The sequence below is a fragment of the Anolis carolinensis genome, chromosome 3, assembly GCF_035594765.1.
Source record: "Anolis carolinensis isolate JA03-04 chromosome 3, rAnoCar3.1.pri, whole genome shotgun sequence".
NCBI classification, from domain to species: Eukaryota; Metazoa; Chordata; class Lepidosauria; order Squamata; family Dactyloidae; genus Anolis; species Anolis carolinensis.
In genome coordinates, this window is record NC_085843.1 from 191,870,260 (window position 1) to 191,898,132 (window position 27,873).

General features: G+C 39.2%; 1 protein-coding gene and 1 long non-coding RNA gene across 3 annotated transcripts in view; one reads left to right on the top strand and one right to left on the bottom strand.

Moving 5' to 3' along the window:
• The window catches only part of LOC134297710 (uncharacterized), a 32,762-nt gene extending 27,984 nt beyond the window's left edge, over positions 1–4,778 (bottom strand). The window contains exon 1 of the long non-coding RNA XR_010004562.1: positions 4,629–4,778. This is a non-coding gene — a long non-coding RNA (uncharacterized LOC134297710). The remainder of the gene's footprint in view (positions 1–4,628) is intronic.
• Positions 1–27,873, top strand: part of plpp4 (phospholipid phosphatase 4) — a 166,932-nt gene that overhangs the window by 82,820 nt on the left and 56,239 nt on the right. For both annotated transcript variants that reach the window (XM_008106787.3, XM_016992244.2), the window contains exons 3-5: positions 3,573–3,663; positions 9,858–9,921; positions 12,119–12,243. In XM_008106787.3, coding sequence (XP_008104994.1) covers positions 3,573–3,663; positions 9,858–9,921; positions 12,119–12,243 — 280 coding nt within the window. The remainder of the gene's footprint in view (positions 1–3,572; positions 3,664–9,857; positions 9,922–12,118; positions 12,244–27,873) is intronic.

Consider the following 27,873-nt stretch of genomic DNA (forward strand, 5'->3'; position numbering starts at 1 on the left):
CTAGATTATATGGCAGTATAGACCCAGCCTAAGAGAGAGTTTGATGAATAATTGCTAACTGCCCTTCTCTCTAGTGTCTTAGAAATTCTTCTGTTGTATAGGGGAGTTTGTAAAAGACTCAGCTTTCTCAACTACAGTATAATTACAGATGGCCACACATTTCTTTTCCACTAGCTTAGTAGCACAGAAACATATATTGCCTTTTTAACAACCATAAAAGGTAGCTCCACTTATTCTAATTGTTGTATTATCTCGTGTGTGCATGCACATGCATCTGAGAATGCAAACATAGTTAGACACACAGGTGCTTCAAGATGCATTTTCATCTGTAAAATGAATACATTTCACAATGTATCTGGTATATCAATAGTAAGCACCCAGAGAAGTTTGTGACCTTGGAATATATGGAGCTGCTCCAGAATATCTGAGAAACACTATTCACAAAACCATAAAAAGTGGGGAGGCTATCAGATCAAAGGGAGGTGTTGAGTCCCACTGTATTTTTGTATGAAATACATTTTGTCCAGACTAATGAAAGCTAATTGATCATCTGAATCTGGATTTACACTGTGTATCTAAATCATATCTCAATCTCGAAATAATCCTTTCTCAGAAAGCGCCATGAATAAGCTGAAGTGATGAATGGAGGCCGTATCCCAGCTCTAATGAAGCTTATGAGGCTTGTGATAAGAATGATGGAGTCTTTGGGCAGTAACATACATCACAGCAGACAAGGCTCCATGTATTTCCATTTTCTTGACTTTTGGGTTTTAAATCAGCCCAAAGCCTCCTTTGAAGTGTAAGTTAGAATAGTGGTGTTCTGAATACTCTCAAACCAAGCTGAGTTAGAAACATCCCCCTCTGCCCTATTGCTCATTAGCAAAGAAAAAAAAGATTATTTTGTTAACTAACCGTAAAAACAATGTAGTCATTTTTATAAATTGTTGAATTTTTTAAGCATGTTACTAGAATTAAATGAAAACCAATGTCCTCTATAGTTCTATATTCTGACAACCCTTGGTCATAGAAATCACTATAGGATTGGGATGGATAATGAAGTCACAGAGTTAGAAAGGTGTATATATCCAATATTTTCTGAGAAAGCCTCAAACAGTAAACATTCCTAAGTTGTACAGTTCTGGTCCAACCTACTTGTCTGAACATATCTCCTCTTATGAGCCTACTAGAAGATCGTCTGGGGAGGCCTTGCTCTCGGTCCCATCTGCCTCGCAAACACAACTGGTAGGGACGAGAGACAGGGCCTTCTCAGTGGTGGTTCCTGGGCTGTGGAACTTCCTCCTCAGTGACATCTGGCAGGCTCCATCCCTTCTGGGTTTTAGAAAAAAGCTAAAGACCTGGCTATGAACACAAACATTTAACGAATAAGTTTTTATGGCTTTGACATGGTTTGGATTAAGGATTATGTACAAGGTTTTTGGATGAATGGAACTATGCACTTTATATGTGTTTAGTTTTGTATATTGTTCCATGTGTATTAATGCTTAATGTAAATTGTTTCGTAACTGTTTTATGCTTTTATTGTATTGTTGTTTTTATCGGCATTGAACTTGTGCCTGATCTGTAAGCCACCTTAAGTCCCTCCGGGTGAGAAAGGCAGAATAGAAATGACGTAAACAAACAAATAAATTCTCTTTCTGAATTACAATAGACTATATATTATGGACTACTTCTTACTTTGACTTTCCACCTTAAATGCGCATAGACCTATATATTTACTCTGCTTCAATAAACAGCTTGTGTGTTATATTGGCTCCTGCCTGGTTTTCGAGTGCTCAGAGTGCTCGTGCTGCCTTGGGGTGCAACACTCACTCTCTCCCTTTTGTTTGCCTTTTGTGAAGAGCTTGAAAGAAATGCACCGGTGATTGAACACGTACTGTCTGGGTCACTGTATGCCATTGAATCTGAATAGATAATGAAGCTGACATTTTTAGTTAGCATCAGAGGAGCCAAGTCTTCATTTGGACTAATCTCAAATCCCTCTGAATCATTCTGATTCAGTTTGGGTTATGGCCAGGTCCAAAGCATGCCAGCATTGCCAGACATAGGCATGCCAGGCAATAACATTGTACATTGGGGATCCAAATAAGTTCATTCTTATACATGTAGAACATGCCAGTTCCCTGTAGTTCCTGGGACTATGTCAGATGCCAGTCCAGGACATTTCATGATATTCAGGAATGGATTTTTAGGTTTCCTAGTGGGTTCTGGTATCACAGGAGGGACGAAAAATGCAGTATAGCATGTGGTGATTGAGATCTTATTCTACAAAACTGTCATCAGGTTTATGACCCGTTTTCACAGATTTCCACTCAGGCCCTTTTAGTCAAATCTTTGGTCAGTGAGACACTAACAGCTGAAACAGATGTGATCAGTATCACACTGGGACAACCAGAAATGGCCACTGTGTGAGATGTATAGTCGTAACAAGTTTACAAGTGTTGGAATGATATGAATGCCAGCACTAAATGTTACTGCAGTTTGGAAGAAATGATCATGCAGGAAGGTTCCCAGTCACCTTTTATGATATTACTACTAACAGGTGCATTAGTACTTACAAAAATTCAAATGTTTGGGGGAAAATACATAGATTTGTGAATAAACATTTTTATGAATAGGTCATTCATGTGGAAAAAACGAATCTTTGAGACTAGTAAAATGTACATTAAAAAAACATTCTATTTTAGACTTTCTTGTGTGAAAGTATTAGAAACTCAGTTCTTAAATAAATGAAGCAGGAGACTGCTGAGAGTTAGTAGTCTAAACCGAATAGTTTGTCCCTGGGCAAGGAAATCAATGAAATACATGTAAGCTTGATAAGTCAACACTTCTTTATGTTTCATTTATTCAATGAATCTACCCTAGTTGGGACAAACAGTTGGAATTAGACAATTATATTGTTGTTGTGGGTCTTCAAATAATTTCCAACTTATGGTGATTCTATGGCAAACTTGTCACAAGGAGTTCTGGGCAAGGTTTCTTCAGAGGAATTTACCAATGCTTCTGTCTTGTCTGAAATAATCCAGTTGCTGTGAATGAAGTGAGATGTGACCTAATTCACACTAGACCCCTAGACTATTTTGTGAACTTAAAAGTGGATGAATTTGTAAGGAACCCTTTCCGAAATGGGAGTTCTTAGGGGAATTGGGAAGGAGAAGAGGGTGCTCCAGTTTTGTGTATACATACACACAAATCATCTGCTCACAATGATTCCACATACATCCAGGATTTACCATAACTTCAGCTATTTTAAGGAAACTATAATATTGATGGGCTGTAGCTTTCTCATACCTTCTTCCTTAAACTTTAGTATTCATTTTCAAAGCTGAAGAATCTTTGAATATGTGATCAAATGATTATCAGTTACAATCAGAATTTAGACTATGATTTGTCCCCTTAAATACATTTTGCTCTTTGATTATGGATGCTGATAATGCAACTTTGCACAGAACTTAGGAGCTCATCTGAATGAAACTAACTGGAAATGATTAGTTCTATGGGACTGATGGGAAAAAATACAATGATGAGTGATGCTTTTATTATCTCTCTCATAGGCTATTTCATTCCTGACACCTCTGGCTGTCATTTTTGTGGTGAAAATCATCCGACGCACAGACAGGACTGAAATTAAAGAAGCTTTCTTAGGTAAAATGAGAATTGTCATGGTTTTTTAAATGCAAAGTGTTTGCTTCCAAAAATGTGGGAGGCATCTAAAATCTTTCTTTTGGGAAACAGTAGGATCAAATATTTAAAAATAATAAGAAAAGAATTACAGGTTCTTGGACATTGTTGGGAAAGAGGTTTTATTCTTCTTGAAAATTCATGTACTCTGAGACTTCTTAAGTCAGCAAAAAGAACTGATTGAGCAGTAAGAGCAAGCAAAGGTGAGAAGAGTAGGTCAAAGTTGTCTGGCGGTAGAAGATTTTTTGAACAGCATTTCTGTCCTTGGGGAAATGAACAGTGATATGTGTGTATATGTGTGTGTGTTTCTGCTGAAGCTATTAGAGGGAAAAACCCTTTCTTCTTACAGTGTTTGATTTTTTTTAAAAAAGCCTGTTTCTTAAAAAAATTTTTTTAACTTTTTATGGAAAGAGTCTCATGCCAAATTCTTTTGGTTGGATGCCATATGTGGGAAAAGGACATGCCCTTCCATATTTTATATCTTTTTCCTGTGATGCTTAATACTGATACACTTAATAAAATGTCTTTTAAGTGTAGAAAATGTCTCACACATTTATCTTAATATCCTTACAACAAGTCTCTAAAGTAGATAAGTATTTATTGTTTCCATAACTGTCATAGCCCTGCACAGCATCTCTCAATATAAGCAGTCACTCACTATTCTCATCATCAGCCAGTCCAGGATCCAAGCCAATGCAGATTCAAGCAGCAACAATGCAGGGGTTATTTTGGAAGTCATAGTTAGTAGTATATTCCAAAGGTCCTCACCAAAACATCCAAGTCTACGCATGTTCCAAAGTCCAAAACACAATAAGGCATGCAATATCATCAGACAGAGCTCCAAGCTGTAGCAGGTTCCAAACATTGCTCCCAGCAAAGACCAAATCCAAACTGCCACTCTTTATTCCTCATAGCAAAAGTGCTCTCACCTGTTGGCCCTCCTCTGTGCCAGCCAGTATCAATCCTTAGTTGCAGTCTTTCTGGGATACTTAACTCTGCCTCATTGCTCTCCTGATCCTCAGTTAACTCAGGACTCCCACTTGCCTGGGGCACTTGATCCTGCACTGCAGTAGTAGCTTCCTCAGCGTCCAGCTGCAGCTGTTGTTATTCCCTGTTTGCTACTTACTCAGATGCTGGGCCTGGCAGCCTTTCATTTTTATTTGTATTGCAGACACACCACAAGAGTAGGAATTGTGTATATGGTTTTAAATATAAACTCCAGATGTGACCTTCAGCTATCAGTTGGGATCACATTGATGTGCAGTGTCTGTTTTAACTATTGTAAGATGCATTGAGTTCCAAGGGATATGCCATTACGTCAAGTGCCACTTCTCCAAGACCACAGTCCTGATTTGTAACCTAGACCGCTCACTTTAAAACAGCCATGCATTCATTTGCTAATCCATCTGATTTATATCATATCCAGTTTGGCCTCTTAGTAACCAACGTGAAACTTCCCAAGTTGCACTCTTAGATGCTACTACATGCCACTTATCTCTTACGTTCCCCTTCTCAGTTTACAAACCCATTCAATTTCATCTCCAATTCTGCTGAAAAACTTTTCATTGTTATTTCCTATCAAGGCTTCACTACTTTGTTAAATGCTGGATGCATGGGGGGAAAAACCCTGGCTTTTCAGTGAGTACTTACTTGGCACTTCTTCATCATATGCTACAATCTAAAGATTTACCCAGTTTTGCCCTTTGAAGTTTGGATAAAATGAAATGAGAGCTCCATATTCTATCACAGAATTGTTGGCAACTTGCTAGTCATATCGTTCTTAGTTTCTGTTCATGTTTAAATTCTGATTGAAACCCTGTGAAGCTGTCCCCTGGAATTTGCTTTGTTTCTGGAGGTGTCATATACAGAATAACATCTGACCCTCTTTCTGTAGATTGTATTACTCATGAATTTTTCATCATGTTTGTCACCTGTGTTGTAAGAAAGGAAATATCCAAACCTAGTCCAAAGTGTGTAAAAGCCCTTGCCATACTCTCAATAGGAAAGCATCCATACACACAGTATTTGCTTGGGAGCTGTCCAGCATATTTCTGCTGAACCAAGAAAGTGCATAATAATGTTATGCACTTAATGGCAACTGCAATTAGTTTGAGCTCCTGATTCTGCAGCATTCTTGGATTTCTAGTAAATTCTTCGAAAGGGTGGGAAACCCCCAAAAAACAATTGGTTTTTTGTTGTTGTTTATTTATTCAGTTCCTTTCAACTCTTTGTGACCTCATGGACCAGCCCATGCCAGAGCTCCTTGTCGGCAATCACCACCTTCAGCTCCTTCAAGGACAAACAAGTCACTTCAAGGATAACATCCACCATCATGTCCTTGATCGGCCCCTCTTCCTTTTTCTTTCCATTTTCCCCAGCACCATGATCTTCATCAAGCTTTCCTATCTTCTCATTATGTGGCCAAAGTACTTCATCTTTGCCTCTAATATCCTTCCTTCCAGTGAGCAGTGGGGCATTATTTCCTGAAGTATGGACTGGTTGGATCTTCTTGTGATCCAAGGCACTCTCAGAATTTCCCTCCAACACCACAATTCAAAAGTGTCTATCCTCCTTTGCTCAGCCTTCCTTATGGTCCAGCTCTCTCACCCATAGGTTACTATGGGGAATACCATTGCTTTAACTATGCTGACCTTTGTTGCCAGTGTGATGTCTCTACTCTTCACCATTTTATTGAGATTGGTTGTTGCTCTCCTCCCAAGAAATAATTGTCTTCTGATTTCCTGGCTGAAGTCTGCGTGCCTAGAAAAACAAATTCTGTCACTGCCGCCATGTTTTCTCCCTCTATTTGCCAGTTATCAATCTTTCTGGTTGCCATAATCTTGGCTTTTTTATGTTTAACTTGAAGCCAGCTTTTTCACTTTTCACATTGGATATAAGGCTCCTCAACTTCTTTTCAGGCCACTGGAAAACTTGAGTACTTTGCCACACAGTCATTTTTGTACAATTTTCCAGAAAGAAATATTGGCCCATATCAGTGTTTCTTATTAATCGAAGGTCTGAAATACTGTTCTTTGAATTATTCTGTACAAGAAGGTCTTTTTTTTTTAATCAGATGAGATAATATGGTGTTGAACAAGAATTCCACTGGAATACAGTGACAAACAAAGAACCATACATATTTTCCAAAAAATTTAGAATGCTAAGCTAGTGCTGATAGTTTTCATTTATTAACAGAGTCATAAAGCTACTGAATGTTAAAAAACAATCCTGGTGGATTCATTTCACAATATATGTATTCTCTTACGTCATATTAAAATAAGCAATAAGCTTTAAAACACAAGAAGTCAAGAGGCAATTCTCATTGAAACTATCTGTCACAGAACTTTGTAGAATGCTTTCATTCATGCTCACTCATGGGTAGTAGTTGAGAGCTTGCTCTTAATCTGGGAGCACAGCCTTTTCCACCCCAGTGACTACATCTGGTATCAACTGGATGGCCAACGGCTACATGTGTGTACAAATATGTACACAGATATGAATTCATGAATATATACTTCCCTCCAACATATCTCAGTATACATGGAAGCACACTTCCTTAATAGACACACATTAATTCTGCCACATACACATTTCAGTATACTCTCATCCCCACTAAATCTGCATTGAGTACATAGGATACCTTGAATCGAGAGGGCCTCACAGTAATCAGCCAAAGGCTCTTCTACACTACAAGGAACTCATTGCAGCAACACTTGTCAGCTACCTGTAGACAGTTTCTAGGTGACAGTTAACTCACTAGGTAGAAGAGATTGCTAGAGGCATGTTTCTGGTTGCAGCTGGTGATTTTTGTCATTGTCTTTGGATCAAAGCAGTTCTTGTGAGATGAGGAGTTTTTCCATTGGCATCAATTGCTGGCATGCTGGGGAGGATATACTTTCTCCCATTGTGTTTATCTAGTCTCATTGTCAGGAAGGAGGAATGGCATTACTGCTGTAAGATCCTAGGTTTCAAATCATTTAAAAATATCATGGGTTTCACAACTAAACAAAGAGAGGAGATAGAGGAAAGACTAAATGGCTGGAGAGAAAGACCAAGTGAAGGAATGATGTGTGTGTGTATGTATGAAAGATAGAAAGAGAGAATATGATTGAGCAAATGGGACAGTATGAGATTTTGAATTAATGGCACAGGAGAGAGAAGGAGTGAAAATGAGTTAAGCCAAGGAGAGAGGGGAAAAGGCTTAGTCTAACTGAAGGATATAGAGATTGAAGGGGCACTGAATTAATATAGAGGAAAGAAAGAGTTAGGGAATGGGAAACAATGAAGGAAAAAGAGAGAGATTAGGTGTGTGAATTTAGGAGGGAGACTATATGTGTGAATGAGAGAGATAGATAGAGACTAGTGAATTAAGAAGAAGTTAGGGAGAGGGAAAAGGTTAGGATGAATGAAAGAGTAGGAAAATGGAGGGAGATTGATGTACTGGGATACTAGTACAGTAGAGTCTCGCTTATCCAACATAAACAGGCTGGCAGAACTTTGGATAAGCAAAAATGTTGGCTAATAAGGAGGGATTAAGGAAAAACCCATTAAACATCAAATTACGTTATGATTTTAGAAATTAAGCACCAAAACATCATGCTTTGTAACAAGTCCACCACGTGTTTGGGACCATGGCTGCACTTGTTGGGCATATTGGCCCACTGCGCGTTGCTGCCTAGAGAAACAGCTGTGGATCCGGGCAGGAGGGAGACTGTGTTGGATAATACAGATCATTGGATGAATGAAGGCTGGATAAGCGAGACTCTACTGCAATTCTTTTCAATTAATCCTTCTTCTCAAAAGTGTTCTTTTCTGGTGCACATATTCTTGCTTTGTAAAAACGAATGTGGTTTCAATGAATTCATTGCTCAAGTATCCTTAGGGTACTGATGAGAGAAAAGGCTGGGAAGAAATACAAAACAGTTGGCTCTTAAGCTCTCCCTATGGCAATTCTCCTACACTAGTTATAGTGGACACCAGCTGTCAGTATCTTCTAGATTTCTTTGGAATGCAATCCTGTTCACGTTTTTTCAACAGAGATCTTATTGAAGACCTGTGCATAGTAAAAATGAATGGCCATTCAAAAACACTGAATGTGTTTTACCTTTTGTTTATATTTCTTTATCACTCGCCTTGAGGTTTAGTTGCCATAAACTTCAGAGTATGTTTTTCATTCAGATGAATGCTTTTTCTACAGCTCATTAGTAAATTATTCAAATTATGCAACTACACTGATGCTCAAGGGGTTCATATTGTTCCACTTCTTTCTTTTTTTTTAAAAAATGGAACAATTATGCCCTTTATAGTTACCACTGTATTATTAATATATTGATCTACCAGTTTTTCTATAGCATTAGATGTACCGTAATAAAGTCATCTATCAATAAAACTTATTGTAGAGCCTTTAGCTAGCCTATTTCAAACAGAACTTGGCTTCAGTCCTGCACATCCTCAGTGTAGCATATATATCTTTGTGTGGAAATACGTTATGCCAGCATTAGGAGCTCCCAATGGCATATTGAGTTAAAGCCTTGTGACTTGAAGGTTGGGTTGCTGACCTGAAGGTTGCCAGGTTCGAATCCAACCTGGGAGAGCACGGATGAGCTCCCTCTATCAGCTCCAGCTCCATGCGGGGACATGAGAGAAGCCTCCCACAAGGATGGTAAAAACATCAAAACATCCGGGCATCTCCTGGGCAATGTCCTTGCAGACAGCCAATTCTCTCACACCAGAAGCAACTTGCAGTTTCTCAAGTTGCTCCTGACACGAAAAAATGCCAGCATTACACAACTCCATACTAAATAAAAGCATTGCACAAAGCATGTTAATGACTAGGTGCTGCTACTCAATGCAGAATGCAAAAGACATTATGCACCATCACCATTCACAATATAGGAAGCACAACCACAATTCACAATATAAGATATGCAACCACAATCACAACAGAGGATGCACAAATGCATGTGCAATGACAAATACTGTCTGCACAACTCTGTTTCTGTCACTATCGGCAGAATACGTCAATTGCACAATGGTAACTTTTGGATCCTGCATTCATAATGTAACTTACAAATGCCTCATGTGAGGCAAACTGAAAATATGTATGTTGCAGGGTGTGAGTTTTTTGTGTGTGTTTATATTCTTGTTATGTTTTTTAGCTGTTTCCTTGGCTCTTGCTTTGAATGGAGTCTGCACAAACACTATTAAATTAATAGTGGGAAGGTAAGTCCTGGAATATTTCTGGCTTTTACTTCAGTTATTATTGGATGCACCTAAAATTGGATCTAATGATGCTGATGAAAATATAAATCAGGGAAGTTAGACAGATAAAAGCTATCATGACTAAAATCATTCTTTTCCATTTGTGGATTTGAACTTGGAGGATTTGATTCTTTGCTGTTTCTCACTTTTGCAGAGGTCCTGCGCCCCTAACTCCAGTAAATGTGAAGGGCTGGCTGCATTTCTAATTTTTGCAGCACCTGTCCCTGAGAAGTAAAATATTGTTTAAAGGACCATGAGGTAAAAGCTTTTTTAAACAGTTCTGATCTTCAGTAGAATTAGTTAGATAAGGTGGACTCAAAATACATCTGAAAATATAGCAGTTCTGTGGAGATATTATGGCATCTTACATTGGGCAGAACGCTGAAATGGTGCAGTCCTCTTGAGAAACAAAGTTCATAACCAGCATTTCTGTTTCCATTGACTACATTTCTATAAAGCTTTCCTTTCTATAATGTCAACAGTTGCATCAGAGAATTGTTAAATTGTTAAATTTCTTTAAAACAATTTGTCTGTACTACCCATATTAATGAAGGGTCTAGTCCTCAGAAGAACACTATAAAAATAAGCCTTTAGCAAGTGCCAATTACTCAGTTTCATAATATCTGATATAAAAACTTATGGCTAGATCCAGACTCAGTTTAATTTGCTGTAAACGTTTAATATTTAATAAGGTTGTGACCTTCCCACTTGCTTAACATGTGCCTTCCCTTTTTATTCTCATGTCTGTGCACAATAACCCATTTGCTGTTATTATAAATTGTTATTTACGTATCCAACCCTTTTCAGTCTGTAAATCCCTGAAGCAGTGTGCATTTATTAGTAATAGAGTTTATTGCTTAATGTCTTGGCTTTTGTTTTGTTTTTTTCCATATTACATCTCTTTTTAGTCATCTTTGAAAGGGAAAGAATGAGCTGGAATATCATTGTCTGCTTTCTATGCCCAAAACTTAAATGGTTTCCTCTCATGGCTCAACTACTGTCTTGTACATAGCCAGGCCAATGGGTATGTTTAACCAGGTGTGCATCAATTCTCCTTACTATCACTATAGCATTGCTCAAAGTAGTGGTCCATGGAATATTGCCAGTCCCCAAGCTGTGAGTGATAGTCTATGACAGTGTGGTCCAACCTTTAGTTACCCGAGGGCCAATCTAACTTTAGTATAGGAATGTGAGGCTTCAATATGGATTTTATCTGGCAATTTCTTAAAAACTTAAAGCAGTAAGGGTAAACAATTTTATGGTTGGAGGTCACCACAATATGAAGAACTGTATAAAGGGGACGTGGCATTAGAAAGGTTGAGAACCACTGCTTTAATTGGAAGTGTGTTGTGTGTTTCTGTGCATCAGATGGTTGGATGAGATGTCAACGTTGCCTTCCAACTCTCCATTTCTATGCATTTCCTACTTTAGAAGGTAGTTCCCCGATTTTCTAGGTCTTAGTTGAAAGATTGGGGAAAAGTTGCCATTTAGGACTATATGTGCTAGAAAGCCATGATTATGGACTATATTAATCTATGGGATTATTGATCCTTGCCTCCCGATTGGAAACTGTTGTGATTATCATTGATTGTAATTTTTAGTGTAAAATTTTATTTTGTGTAATAATGTGTTTTTATATTGCTATGTACTGTATGTTGTGTATTATTGTTGTAAACCGCCCTGAGTCCCTTTTGGGAGATAGGGCGGTATATAAATAAAGTATTATTTTATTGTATGACACAGTAAACAAGATAGACATGCTGGATTTCTTCTTCTTCTTCTTCTTCTTCTTCTTATTATTATTATTATTAAATGATTTCTTTCCAAATGTTAAATTAAAATATTTTTTTCCAGTAAGAAGGACAAGGGCCAACCAAAATGAATTGGTGGGCCGAATGCGGCCCGCGGGCCGTGGGTTGGACCACACTGGTCTATGGCATTTTTCCAGGAAAGAAAGTTGTAGCCAATGAGTTTCAGAAGCATTGCTCGAGGAATTTAGAATTCTTAACAGCTAATTTCCTTCAGTGGCACAAATTCATAGAAACATGGAAGGAATGAATACCTCCAGCACAAATGATTATCTTAATAGTATGATCACTTTGAGCTTTCATTAACAGCTGCTCTGCTATTTTCAAATATCTCTGGTATTTTTTTGCAGGCCACGTCCCGATTTCTTTTACCGCTGCTTTCCAGATGGAATAATGAACTCTGAAATGCACTGTACAGGTGACCCAAATGTGGTGTCAGAAGGCAGAAAGAGCTTCCCAAGTATCCATTCTTCCTGTAAGTTTGTTTAAATGTAACACGGTACTTTCTTTGCTATATTTTGTCATTTTTTCTGGATGTTGTTTTATTCATGAACCAAGCAGTCTGCAATGGGCAAAGAGAGATCTATGGCTGAAAGTGGGAGAACTGTGCAGTTGGAAATCATTTTGAATTTACATTTGGCCTGTAGGATTATAATCTAATGAGATGGAAGTACTGATACATGAACGTACGGTAGTTTTGCAGAGTTTCAAGAAGCGCTTGTGGATCAGCATAAATAACTATTGAGGGGCATTAGGCTTTCTGCATCATAAGATATGGTGTGTCACAAGAGGCAGGGTGCTGTAGTGGTTAGAGTGTTAACCTGAGGTTTGAGAGATCCAGGTTCAAGTCCTCAATAAGTCATTAAATTCACAGAGTGACTTGAGACTGTGGTACTCTCTTCTGGTCTGGCTGATATGGTTGCTATGAGGATGTCTTGGGAAGGAGAAGGAAAGTCATGTATGCTGGCTTGAGCTCATGTAAGGTTTAAGTGTAAACAATATATATAAAGTTTGTTCGGAGTAGGTTTACCAGGTAAGGCAGGATTTAAAAAGAATAATGTGCAAATGCAGCTAGACTGTTGTTGTCTTTTTTTGATACAGGTTGAGTATCCCTTATCTGAAATGCTTAGAACCAGAAGTGTTTGAGACTTAGGATTTATTGGAGTGGGGGGATTTTGAAATATAGTAAAATCACAATATTCACAGGGAATACATTCTGGGACTTTGCATAGATATGTGAAACTATGAATACCCTACTGAAGCAAAAGACTTCTGGCCTGAGAGATTTGATAGGAGAAGTAAAGAAAATGCCTAGAAAGAATATGTTGTTTATGATAAGTATTTAAGAACTCTAAAATCAGGACAGTAAGTGGAGCCTCTGATGGCCTAGGGGATAAAAGCCTTGTGACTTGAAGGTTGGGTTGCTGACCTGAAGGCTGCCAGGTTCGAATCCCACCTGGGGAGAGCACGGATTAGCTCCCTCTATTAGCTCCAGCTCCATGCGGGGACATGAGAGAAGCCTCCCACAAGGATGGTAAAAACATCAAAAACATCTGAGCGTCCCCTGGGCAACATCCTTGCAGACGGCCAATTCTCTCACTCCAGAAGCAACTCCAGTTGCTCCTGACACGAAAAAAAGGACAGTAAGTAAAGAACAACATTCAGAAAACAGGGGAAATCCAGACAAGAAACAATCAGGACCAGCTAACACCTCTCAATAAAGGATTCCCCCAGGCAGGAAGCAGCCAAGCTTTGAATTTGCAAGGCCATTAAATGCTAATCAAGCTGGCCACTTGCAACAGTCACACTTGCTTCAAACAGATGCACCTTTCTTTATCTCAGCCTGGTCTTTCCACAAATATACAAACCCTACTTGCCTAGTTTCCAACAGATTTCAAAACATCTGAGGATGCCTGCCATAGATGTGGGCAAAATTTCAGGAGCGAATGCTTCTGAAACATGGCCATACAGCCCGGAAAATCACAAAAAAATATTGTTTGTGTATTACTAACAGGCATTCCTGGAAATTGGCAGTTCTTTGCATGCAACTGAATTTGAATGAATAAATAATGTGCTTTGCTTAAATCCAAGATACATGAATACCATTGTTGGAGAAGTAATTCCTCTACCAAGTAACTAAAGGATTTGTGTATTTCTTTTAAGCTGGTGGTCAAGGCAGAATTGGAGCAAAAGCTCCAATACCTTAAGTGTCTGGGGATTTCATATGGTTGATGGCACCACCAATGTAAACTTCTTGCACTGTGATGCTTTCAAGTCGGAATTTCTCCTGTGGAGAGGAGGACTGTCTATCTCTCTTTCCTTCTCATCCTCAAGGGTGTTTACTGTTCATCCCAGCCTATTTCTTACTTGTGTTAAGGCGTTATGCCAGTTGAGAAACAGCCAAGGGGGGTGCCCAAAGCCACCTTTTCCCATAGGTTTGAAGAAGACTACCCCTGAAACATCATCAAATGTGATCTGCCACAATGCAAAACCAACCTTAAACTGGAGAGCTCATATACGTGTAACCAAGGTGGACTTGTTCTTAGAGATACTTCTGACCACCTTAATCTGGCCTTGTTTATGACAAGTCTTACTAAGATGCATATACCGTAGAATTAATGCAATTTGATATTTGGAAGTTGTAAATTGATGAGAAATTACAACTCTTTGGCCAAGACGGCTAAACGCATGTAAAACTACAACTCTTATGATTCTATACCATTGAACCATAGTGAAAAGTAGTGCCAAATTGTATTAATTCTATGAATAGATGCATCCTTAAATATATATCTCTGCCCATCCCAACCCCAGTATCTCTAGAGAGATTAAACCGTAGCAGTAGCAGATGCAACTTGATCCACAATCTAATACGCTATCTGCATATTATTTTATTACTCCTAAAAGGAGAAGGATTTGTGTTAGTCACTAATCCTGAATAAACTTACTGAATACAGTAGAACTCTAAGATGCATACAATTGCATTGTAATGGTTGATTCATGCACATACAACACAGCGTGCTAATCCTGAATATATTAATTGCTTGCATGGGTAAAAGTATTTTTTTTAGTTTGTGCAGAAACTCTTTGTTTGACATGGCCCTTTCCTTCATGCATTTGATTAGTTGATGAAACAGTCAAAAGACTCTGAATATGCAAATGCAAACTTGTCCTAGATGATTTCTTGTCTGGGTTGTTGTGTGTTTTCCGGGCTGTATGATATATATACATACCTCACAACCTCTGAGGATGCCTGCCATAGATGTGGTCGAAACGTCAGGAGAGAATACTTCTGGAACATGGCCATACAGCCTGAAGAACACACAAAACCCTGTGATCACGGCCATGAAAGCCTTTGACAACACATTGATTTCTTGTCCGATTTGGCAACTTTTTAATGGAAGGAGTGGGGAAATGTGAACCGCTAGATCTTTGGCTACACAGATAAGATATGGCAGACATGAGAATGAGCAATTCTCCACTTCTGCACAAGGCATGCCAGTCCCTTCAGGGATGGATAAGATGCAAACTAGGAAGTAAGCATAAACAGATTCAGATGCCACATGAAATCTGGGGAGGAGACAGAGGGCTAGTGTTCTTATAATCCAGTCAGTTTGAAGGAATATTATTTTGTAAATGCTCATTATATAAAAGGAACATTCTAAGTCATGGCTGCTTGCTTTATTAGTGGCTTTTGCATCAGGGATCATTTATTTACAGTATACTTTTTCCCACTGGTTCCTTGTTGTATTGCTTACACTAGAGGGACAAATGCAAGATACTTCACTTAGGCAGAAAAAATGAAATGCAAAGATACAGAATGGGGGATGCCTGGCTTGACAGCAGTAATAATAATAATAATAATAATAATAATAATAATAATAATAATAATAATAAAACTTTATTTATACCCCACCACCATCTCCCCAATGGGGACTCGGGGCGGCTTACATGGGGTCATGCCCAGGAAAATACAATATAGCCATATCATAATGCAATTAAATAATACAATACATAAAATAAACAGTACAACATAAGATCAAAACAGCAATATAACAAGGGCGGGCCGCATGAACACTACATTTAAAAACTAGATTAAAAATTAAAAACTCTGGGTGAGGAAGGGATCAGAATAAAAACCTCGAGGGACAGGGACATCAGATAGTGAACCAGTCTAGAGGATAAATATTGGGGGGAGTAGCAAAGAACATTTACTCTCGAAAGCACACCGGAAGAGCCATGTTTTTAAATCTTTCCTGAAGGCTAAAAGGGTGGGGGCTTGCCTGATTTCAATGGGCAGCGAGTTCCACAAACGAGGGGCCACAGCAGAAAAGGCCCTCTCCCTTGTTCCTACAAGGCGGGCCTGAGATATAGGTAGTGGCGACAGGAGGGCCTCCCCTGATGATCGGAGAGATCGGGCAGGTTTATGGTAGGAGATACGGTCACGAAGGTAGGCGGGTCCCAAACCGTTTAGGGCTTTATAAATGATGGTCTGCACCTTGAATTGGGACCGGAAGATGAACGGCAGCCAGTGGAGCTCCTTAAACAGGGGAGTAGATCTCTCCCTGTAACTCGCCCCCGTTATTAGTCTGGCGGCCGAGCGTTGGACCAATTGTAACTTCCAGGCCGTCTTCAAGGGAAGCCCCACGTAGAGCGCATTACAGTAGTCCAGTCTAGAGGTAACTAAGGCATGCACCACTGTGGTCAAGTCAGACTTCACGAGGTATGGTCGTAGTTGGCGCACAAGTTTGAGTTGTGCGAAGGCCCTCCCGGCCACCGCCGACACCTGCGCCTCAAGCATCAACGCTGAATCCAGGAGGATCCCCAAACTGCGGACCTGTGATTTCAGGGGGAGTGTAACCCCATCCAGCACAGGTTGCCACCCAATACCCCGATCCGACGAGCGACTGACCAGGAGGGCCTCTGTCTTGTCAGGATTGATCCTCAGCTTGTTCCTCCTCATCCAGTCCGCCACAGCGGCCAGGCACTGGTTCAGCATCCGAGGGGCTTCCTTGGAGTCAGATGGGAACGAGTAGTGGATTTGCGTGTCATCTGCGTAGAGATGGCAACACCCTCCAAAACTCCGGATGACCTCTCCCAGCGGTTTCATGTAGATGTTAAAAAGCATGGGGGATAGAATAGACCCTTGCAGGACCCCACAGGTCAACGGCCAGGGGTCCGAGCAGGTGTCCCCCAGCTTCACCATCTGGGAACGGCCCTCCAGGAAGGACTGGAGCCACTGCAGAACCGTGCCACCGAGTACATGTGAAAAAAAATCTTGGAGTCCTCATGGACAACAAGTTAAACATGAGCCAAAAATGTGATGCGGCTGCTAAAAAAGCCAGTGGGATTTTGGCCTGCATCAATAGGAGTATATTGTCTAGATCCAGGGAAGTCATACCCCCCCTCTACTCTGCCTTGGTCAGACCACACCTGGAATACTGTGTCCAGTTCTGGGCATCACAGCTGAAGGGAGATATTGACAAGCTGGAATGTGCCCAGAGGAGGGCAACTAAAATGATCAAGGGTCTGGAGAACAAGCCCTATGAGGAGCGTCTTAAAGAACTGGGCATGTTTAGCCTGCAGAAGAGAAGGCTGAGAGGAGACATGATAGACATGTATAAATATGTGAGGGGAAGTCATAGGGAGGAGGGAGCAAGCTTGTTTTCTGCTGCCCTGGAGACTAGGACACGGAACAATGGCTTCAAACTACAGGAAAGGAGATTTCACCTGAACATCAGGAAGAACTTCCTCACTGTGAGAGCTGTTCGGCAGTGGAACTCTCTGCCCCAGAGTGTGGTGGAGGCTCCTTCTTTGGAGGCTGGATGACCATCTGTTGGGGGTGCTTTGAATGCGATTTCCTGTTTCTTGGCAGGGGGTTGGACTGGATGGCCCATGAGGTCTCTTCCAACTCTACTATTCTGTGATTCTATGAAAATATAGTTCACTATCAGAAAAAATACTCAATGTATGATGCATCTCTTGAAATAAGAGTGATAAACAGTCTTCTCTCAATTGAATGTAATTTGTCCTTCGTTAAAAGTTGAGCACGTGAAGGAAATCATATGGCAGCCTGGACACTAAGATAACATGGTGTCCGAGTTAGTCACAAATAGAGATTAAGATCAATTGAAAGCAGATGACCTTCCTTGTTCTTGCTGTCAATATATTTTTCCATCAGCATTTGATAGGATTTTGACCATCAATTTTCAAAGTTTTGTATTGTATCTATCTAACCTGGTTGATCCTAGAACAGATGGCTTTCTAGCATGGTTTACCACACAGGTGGGTTACCTGTATAATGTCAGAAGAGGAAAATTTCAGAAGACCACAAAAGGACGCAAATGTTATGATCTGATGCTAGAAAACCATGGTCATTGAATAATTATTTTTCATTCGTAGTGAGTTCCCTTTCATGTTCCACATGTTTGCGTGGCCTTTTGTGAATAACATCAAATGCACAGGGGACCAGACTACATTTAAAGTGATGTTTTGTGAAGCAGAGAGTGTTCAAAGATCAGGACATTTGCAGAGATACCGAGATGCTTGTTTCTAAAGCTATTGTCATTCCAACTCTGTTGTATGCCTGTGAAACGTGAAGCGTCTACAAACATCACTCTCAACTTCTGGAACAATTCCATCAACATTGCCTCTGAAAAATTCTGCAAATCTCTTGGAAAGACAGGCAGCCAAATATCAGTGTTCTGGAAGAAGCAAAGACCACCAGCACTGAAGCAATGATCATCTACCATCAACGATGCTGAACCGGCCATGTTGTCTGAATACCCAATCACTGTCTCTGAAAGCAGTCACCAAAGTAGGTCTCCACAGTCACCTACAGACCCACTGCCAAGACTTTACCCTTCAAAGAGAACCATACTTAGCCATGAGTGATCACTTATGTAATGTCTTACCAGGAAGGAAATAAGCCAGGCATTGTGGCACCTCCACCTTGTGTTATCCAATACGTGCATTTCCTAAAAGAAAATCTTGCAGAGGTATGTGTTTGGATCAAATATCTGAAGTTCTTCTTTATTCTTGAGGAATACATTAAAGCTCCTTTCTAAAAGTACACTCACCAATATGATTCCATGTGTACTTGGCAAGAGTTGAAACCAGGTAAGATTACGTATACAGATTTTATCTTATACATTTTGTCAGTCAAGATCCAAATATTTAGTAATTTGAAAATCTTTAAATATTCGCAGTTTTCCAAAAAAAAAAAAGTCAGGAAGAAGACCTTGACAAAAACAACAGGTTTTCTCATTTCCTTCAAGTTTTTTTCCCACCTGAGCTTTCATGTATTTAGGTATGAGTTGGTCTCTTTGACTTTCCCCATGGAACTAAGTACTAGGGAGAAAATGCTGTATATGAGACTGCGTGCAATTGAGCAAAAATTCTGCTAATCTACATACTTGGGAATCCTAGGTTTTATTGATGGAAACTAATTTGGAAAAATTATCTCTTTCCCAGTCTGTCATTACAACATGAATTTGATTAATATTGTTGGCTCTTTCTGAATTCTTCAATTTCTTTCTCCATTGTATCACTTGAAAAGATTGCATTTAAGTCCCTTCTCTTCCCCACCATTATGTAAATTTGCAGTCGATCTGCTTCTGTGTATTCAACCCTGCACCTGTCAAGCTTTTTGAAAACTGTGCTATCTTTCCACTTTATTATGAGCAAGTGTGCTAGCTAAGCACCCAATAAACCACATGTCTCCGGCTCAGGCAAATGGTAGATGGGTTAAAGGATCAGAATAGATATTAAATCATGCCATTTACTCTTGGCACCAAGTGAGAATGATTCTGTTTCAGAGCAATTATGACAGTATTAAAATAGGTACTCTTTCATATGCCAGCCTGTTACTCTAGTCCTATTGTTCCAGGAAGCAATGCAGGTTTTCTTTTTATTCCCCATTTTGTTTCGCAGAGAAAGCTAGATATTGCTCGTATAACTAGTAGGACATGTAACAGACCAGACCATGAAATAAAATGCTGAACAAAACCTGACAAAAGTTTGCAACACACAATGAGAGACCCAATTTTCTGCTCTGTCAATCATTTTACAGCTGCTGGTGTCAGTTTGGCAGACTCTAAAATAAAATATGTGGATTTCCTCTCTCTTTCTCTCTCTTCCTCCTTTCTTCCTTCCCTGTGACTTTGGGAAGTGATAAGGTCTGCTTGTATTTAGTCCTTCATTATGCATATATAAGTAGGGAACATGAAGTTAGTCTTCGCCTTTGTTTTGTTAACTTCTAACAAATGCATATTTTAGTTTTCCTTTCCTATCTTGGGTTAACAGTTATCTGCACACCATTTTGCATTTCAGGTTTCCTTAGCTATTGTCTTGTTATCTTCAGAGCAGCAGAATCTACTTTGTCTTTTGGACTTGAAGCATCCATCAATGCCTTGGAAAAGGTATATACGTAAAGGGTTCTGAGCTAAGACATTCGTTTCCAGTATTGCAGCCTCTTTACAAAATATATTTATCTGCCTGTCTGTCTTCATTGCCCTATGCTTTAATTTTAGCAACCTTATTTATTTATTTATTAGCAACATTTATATCCCGCCCTTCTCACCCGGAAGAGGACTCAGGCCGGCTTACAAGCTATATATACATACAATAAATTATATTATTACTATAGCACAATATAAGCACTACATAAGCATTATATATTATATTGTGCTATATGACTATATTGCAATATTATTAGTAATATTGCACATAATATAAATATACAAATATACAAAAATACAATAGTGTATTATTATTATTACCTTGTATTACATCATAATATTATCAATATTATATGTATATAATATACATGGGGGCCGGGCTGTGGCGCAGCTGTTGAGCAGCTGCCTTAAATCACTCTGACCATGAAGTCATGAGTTCGAGGCCAGCCCGTGGCGGGGTGAGCACCCGTCAATTAAAAATAAAAAATAGCCCCTGCTCGTTGCTGACCTAGCAACCCGAAAGATAGTTGCATCTATCAAGTAGGAGATAAGGTACCACTTATAAAGTGGGGAGGCAAGATTAACTAATTTACGACCTGGAATGAGGAAGTGCCGTCAGTGTGAATGATGAAGCAGCTGCTCCCCCCTGTGGCCAGAATCGAACATCCCCTCAGAAGAAGGTTAACTTGCCTCTGCGTGTGTCTCTCAGTCTCTGTTTGATATGTTTATGGGCATTGAATGTTTGCCCTATGTGTGTATAATGTGATCCGCCCTGAGTCCCCTTCAGGGTGAGAAGGGCGGAATATAAATACTGTAAATAAATAAATAAATAAATAAATAAATAAATTTTATAATATTAGTATAGTATAGTATGAGTATTATATATTATTATATTGTTACAGGAGACATGGTGGAAAGATGTCTTCCTGGCCCTGCCTTCTTCATTCTGGTCCAGAATGGCAGTTAGACTTTTGGGAGGGAGGTGCTCCCATTTAATGATATAGGAGACATGGTGGAAAGATGTCTTCCTGGCCCCTCCTCCTTCATTTAGATTTTGAGCCCCGGTGGCGCAGCGGATTAAACTGCTGAGCTGCTGAACTTACTGACTGAAAGGTCGGCGATTTGGATCTGGGGATCTTCTGCCAACCTAGCAGTTCGAAAACATGCAAATGTGAGTAGATCAGTAGGTACTGCTTCGGCGGGAAGGTAACTACATTCCATGCAGTCATGTTGGCCATATGACCTTGGAGATGTCTATGGACAACGCCGGCTCTTTGGCTTAGATATGGAGATGAACACCAACCCCCACAGTCAGACATGTCTAGACTTAATGTCAGGGTAAAACCTTTACCTTTAATTTAGATTTGGTAGAGTCCATTTGTTCTTCTTCTTCTGGGAGTTAGAAATCCTTGCTTGACTACCACAAAACAAAAATCTGTCAATCGATTTGGAATTGCTTTCTGCCTATCCTGAGCACACAGAACCCCCAAATATAAACAAAATAGTCTTTATTTCCACATGGTATATAACACTATGACCAAAAGTTTGCCAGGTTTGAATCCGGGGAGCAGGGTGAGTTTCCACAATTTGCCCCAGCTTCTGACAACCTAGCAGTTTGAAAACATGCAAATGTGAATAGACTGATAGGTACCGCTTTGGTGGGAAGGTAAGAGCGCTCCATGCAGTCATGCCGGCCACATGATCTTGGAGGTGTCTATGGACAACGCCAGCTCTTTGGCTTAGAAATGGAGATGAGCACCAACCCCCAGGGTCGGACATGACTGGACTTAATGTCAGGAGATAAACTTTACCTTTACCCTATATAACTATAATTTGCTGTATTATCTCCTGTTGTTTCTTCCAATCCTTCCAACATTAAATAAATGCTAGGAATGCCTGTACCCTGGTAGCAAGCCCTCTGAGCAGAATACAGCTTAGATGTCAGTAGTGTTGCTGAAAATTTTTGAATAAAACTTATGCAAATATAGGAAATTAATTGTAGCCTTTAATTTTGGCACTCTGCAGAGTGGAGAAAAATGTTGGAAAATAGTAGTTCCCTAAAGTCCAGTTATGTCTAAAACATGTACAATTGAACAGGAATTTACAACCTTGTGTATTTATTTAAAAAATTCCATAATTGGCTGTGAAAAAACAGCATGAAGATAACTTCACATCATAAAGGGATGTCCTATGCGTATTCATCAGAAAAATTACCAGATAGCGAGAAATTAACATAAAATTAGGCATGAATATGTCCATGTAAATAAAGCCCTTTTATATAGATATTCTGTTTTTCCAGCTTTCTCGCCACATCTGTTTTGCTAGTTTGAAAAGCAAATGAATGTCTTTATCTTTTCTCCTTGCCTCCTTATCTTAAACTGAATGAGAGCTTCTTTGTTCCTGACTGCAGGCTTAGATTCCAGAAATTTGCTTCTCTCCCGGTGTATTCGTGCTTTCTATTCTATGAATTGTTCCCAAGAGGCACCCCAAGGGATCATTTAATTCATCCCCCATTTATACCAAGCACAGCGTTATCAGTAGATTTATAGTTTAACCGTGCATCTACACTAGAATTGATGCAATTTGATAACACCTTAACTGTTATGACTCAATGGTAGCTGTAGTTTTTCAAGTCTTTCAAGGCTTTGTCAAAGAATTCTGGTGCTTTACCAAACTCACCAGGATTCCATGGCACTGAGCCACAGCAATTCAAATGGTGTCAAACTGCATTAATTCTACAGTGTAGAACCAGCCATATACAAGATCCTATAAATCTTCCCCACCCCATACCACCCCGAAATAAAAGTTCAGAAAAAAATCCCATTATGTTTGGTGTTGTGATTTGACTACTTAACATTCATTTGATGTCAATGATATGTGCACAGGGGATCTAATATTTAAATATCTATATTATTAATTGGCTTTCTGTGTGTGGGAACCCATACATTGTTTGACTTAATTTAATAAAACAAGCTTATGGGAATTGGCAGACATTCAATGTACTTTATTTGACAATGCAAATGGTATCACCAAAGAGTCCAGTGTCATATTCAAGTAATTAATGCTATGATATCCATGCCAGACCAAAATGATGCTTCCATAAGGGAGGTGTGTAGCTTGAGTCCTTTAGGCAAATGTATGTGTCAGTCAAAATGCCTTACACTCTGAATATTTGTGAATGCATTTGTATTGGACAACAGTCCCTTGTTAAGTGTACTCTGGATTTAATCAGTGGCATACAAAAGGAGAGTGAGTCCATGGGAAATAAAACCTTCTAAAGATGTTTTTGCATGCAGTAAAGCTTATCCCGTCGACCAGATGCCCAGTTACAGAGGGAAATTTAGTCAGAGAGGTTCTTTTTTGGTAACATTGCTTTTCTCTTTTTGTTACTGTAAATAGCCCACTGTTTTTAGGGACTAAAGAAAGATTTCTCAGTGTGCCATTTTTGAATGCCCTGCTTGCAGTGAATTGTTGATTTTAGGCACCAGCTGCTATTTGGGAGGGTTGGGAAATCTACATTCACTCTCAGGCTAAAGAGATGAATGATTAATATGAGGTCTAAATATGTGCTTGGATTATTTTCGGCCATACATTTAAACAAAGGAGTAGAAAGCTCAGTGGAACACGTGCCAGAAAAGCTTTCCTCCCTTTCTTATAATACTGAAATCAGATGCTGAAATGTGGGAGATTCAAGACAGATCAAATAAAATAGTTATTTACAAAGCACATCATTACATTATGGAATTCACTGTCTCAAGCTGCCAAATTAGAGAAGTCAATGGAGGCTAGAACCATTCCTGGAATAAAAAGATGGATGGTGCAGTTCCACTCATGTCCTACTAGTAGTAGTAATAATAATAATAATAATAATAATAATAATAATAATAATAAGTATTGGAAAATGAGCAGGCAAAGATACTGTGGGACTTCCGAATCCAGACTGACAAAGTTCTGGAACACAACACACCAGACATCACAGTTGTGGAAAAGAAAAAGGTTTGGATCATTGATGTTGCCATCCCAGGTGACAGTCGCATTGACGAAAAACAACAGGAAAAACTCAGCCGCTATCAGGACCTCAAGATTGAACTTCAAAGACTCTGGCAGAAACCAGTGCAGGTGGTCCCGGTGGTGATCGGCACACTGGGTGCCGGCATTTGGAAACAATAGACATTGACAAAATTACGATCTGCCAACTGCAAAAGGCCACCCTGCTGGGATCTGCGCGCATCATCCGAAAATATATCACACAGTCCTAGACACTAGGGAAGTGTTCGACTTGTGATTTTGTGATAAGAAATCCAGCATGTCTATCTTGTTTGCTGTGTAATAATAATAATAATAATAATAATAATAATAATAATAATAATAATAATAATAATAATAATTTATTTATATACCACCCTATCTCCCAGAAGGGACTCAGGGCGGTTTACAACAGTAATACACAGCATACAATGTATAATACTTACAATACATAACAATATAAAAACAGATTATTACACAAAATAAAATGTTACACTAAAAATAGCAATCAATGTTCCCATAACTAAATTGTTAGCCATCATGTGAACAAATTGCTGGGCTACAAAGCAGAGCCGGTCCTAGGTATTTTTCAAGTGTAGGCGAACAGAATTTTTGGCGCCCCCACCCCCAAACCAATCACTGAAAAATAAAAGCGTTGGTTAAGCGAAAATGTTGGATAATAAGGAGGGATTAAAGAAAAGCCTATTAAACATCAAATTACATTAAGATTTTACAAATTAAGCACCAAAACATCATGTTTTACAAGAAATCAACAGAAAAAGCAGTCTCGACTGCACCCCCGTATGTTTTGGGCTCCAAGCGACCGCTTAATTCGCCTCATTGTTGGACCGGCTCTGCTACAAAGGCATCTAATATGACCCCCATATTGCTTGTCTTAAATTCTTATGCTTGTCTTTTCCAGGAATGTTCTTTGAGTATAAAGTTTGATAAGTGTATAGTTATAGAGTCTTATCATTATGTGTAATTGGGACATAAGGAATTGTAATATTTGGGGGAAATGGCATATGCTCAACTGATATTTAGCTAACTTTCCAGTTTGTTTGTTGGCTCACTAAAATATCACAAATGTGATAACTTCTGAAATCTTCAGAGCTTTTCTTCATGTTTAAATGGAACGGGGAAATGGGAAGGAGGCAAGAAGTTAAAAAACTGACTTGCAAGTTTGATTTGCAGATAATTTGCCAATGAAAAATAGTTAATAGTTTAAAGTCTGTCTGCTCTCTCCAAACCAGCGGTTCTCAAACTGTGCTCCTCAGAGCCCTTAGGGCTTCATGAAGCACAGTCAGGGGCTCCACAAGTGTCCCCCGCTTCCTCTTCATATAAAGCTCATGGCCTGGGGAGAGCCCCCAAATGCTGCTGCATGACCTGGGGAGCCTCCCCAAAGCACAGGGCCTGAGGAGTCCCAATGCCACTGCCACCATGGCCTGAAGGCCTCTGTTGCATGGCAGAATAGGGTACGACTGGATGGCCCTTGGAATTGTTCTTATTATTGTTATTTTTGCTGCTTTGATTGTGCTTTTCCTGCATGGCAGAATGGGATAGAACTGGATGGCACATTGGGTTGCTCTTATTATTGTTGTTGTTACTACTACTACTATTATCACTACTACTACTTATCATTAAGCAGAAACTGGATGGTAATCTGTTGGGCTGCTCTGTACTTTTGCTGCATGGCAGAAAGGGATTGGATGGCCCATGGGATCTTCCACTGAAATGCTGTTAAGTTTCTGTTCGTTAAAATTGTTCTTTATTTTAAATATTGTATTGTTCTTTCTTTCTTTTTGTACTAAAAACAAGATACGTGCAGCGTGCATAGGAATTCATGTTTTGTTTTGTTTTTTCAATTAATTCACACAGACATTTTCCATCCTTCTGCCACTGGCCTGGCCCATCTGTCAAATTTTAAAATGTACTGTGGCCCCTGTGTTCAAAAGTTTCTTGGAGCTCCTTGAGAAACCTTTCCTTTAAAAGAGCTCCACAGCTTTAAAGGTTTAAGAACCCCTGCTCTGGACAAAAGCCTGACTTTGACCATTGAAAATTTGAACATTATCTTTGTCAAAGCCCAATTCACCAAGTCACAGGGGAGATGACTGTTTTTACCCATTCATGTAATATTTCACAATTTTCAAGTTACAGTATTATATGAATCTTGGAGGTTTTTAAAAATTTTATGCAGCTATTTTAAATTGGTTATTGAAACCCCAATATTGGATTTCATTGTACAATTCAAAGAGACCTCTATAATAGGTCTATAAAATGGTAAAGATAAGACATTTATCTTAGTTTCCAATTAATTCTCATCCGTTAAAAAAATTAAAAACTGGAACTTGGACTTGAGCTTTTCTGCTGCCTATTGCTTTGAATTTTGAGGAATCACAATAGATTATTCTGTTGTAATTTAAGAATGCTTTATATTTTTCTTGCTGGCCTTAATATCTAAGCAGATGATAGTTTTTTGATTTACAGGGATGAGGTGAAATGTAAGCACATGGTAGAGTGATGTTCAGGTTTGTCAAGGATATGTATTTCCATCAGAAGCTGGAGAGCACTTGAACACTAATAACCACTTGCCGATCTACCTGCTAAATTAACATAGAATTTTCTAACAGTATGAGAAACACATAATGCTCTTTCCCTCCCAAAAAATCATTATCTGAGTTTCCAATTAATTTCCATGTGTTCAAAAATGAAAAAAGGTACTTCCACTAACTGTAGTTTTCTTGCTAACACTTGCTTTGGATTTTAGCCGAAGAATATGTTATCTTTTTCTTCCTGGTCTCAATATTAAAGTATCTTGTAGTATTTTACGATCTCTATAAATATCCCTGGTGCTCAAATAACAAACCTGTAATAGGATTTTTATACAGTTCTCTCCCTCCTTAAGCTAAACATTTACACATGAAGTTTACTAAATATGCCAAGAAAAGATGTTACATTTTTAAAAATTTCTAATTCAGTGGCTGTATGGACTGATGTACACAGATAATCATTGCAAAATACAACTCCATAGAATTTAAAGATAATTTGAAAAATAGATTTGTGCTATTAATAGAGCTCCCTATTTCTTGTGATACACCTGAATGAGAATCCACCTGTACTAAAAACTCAGGACTGTTCAACATGATGACCTCTACTTCCACATACTATGCCAATGATTTTGATATTCTTTCAGACTTCCATTTCCACTAATATTGTATCTACGGATTCCACAATCAACAGCTTAAAATATTAAAAATCCAAAAAGCAAGCCTTGATTTTTTTTATTTCATATAAGTGGCATAATGTTACTACCCCAGAGTGCCAGAGACTGCCGTGATGTGCTTCTCACAAGAGCCATTTTTTTCGTGTTAGGAGCAACTTGAGTTGCTTCTGGAGTGAGAGAATTGGCCGTCTGCAAGGACATTGCCCAGGGGACGCCCTGATGTTTGGATGTTTTTACCATCCTTGTGGGAGGCTTCTCTCATGTCCCCGCATGGAACTGGAGCTGATAGAGGGAGCTTATCCGTGCTCTCCCCGGGTGGGATTCGAACCTGGAAGCCTTGAGGTCAGCAACCCAACCTTCAAGTCATGAGGCTTTAATCCACTACGCCATCGGAGGCTCC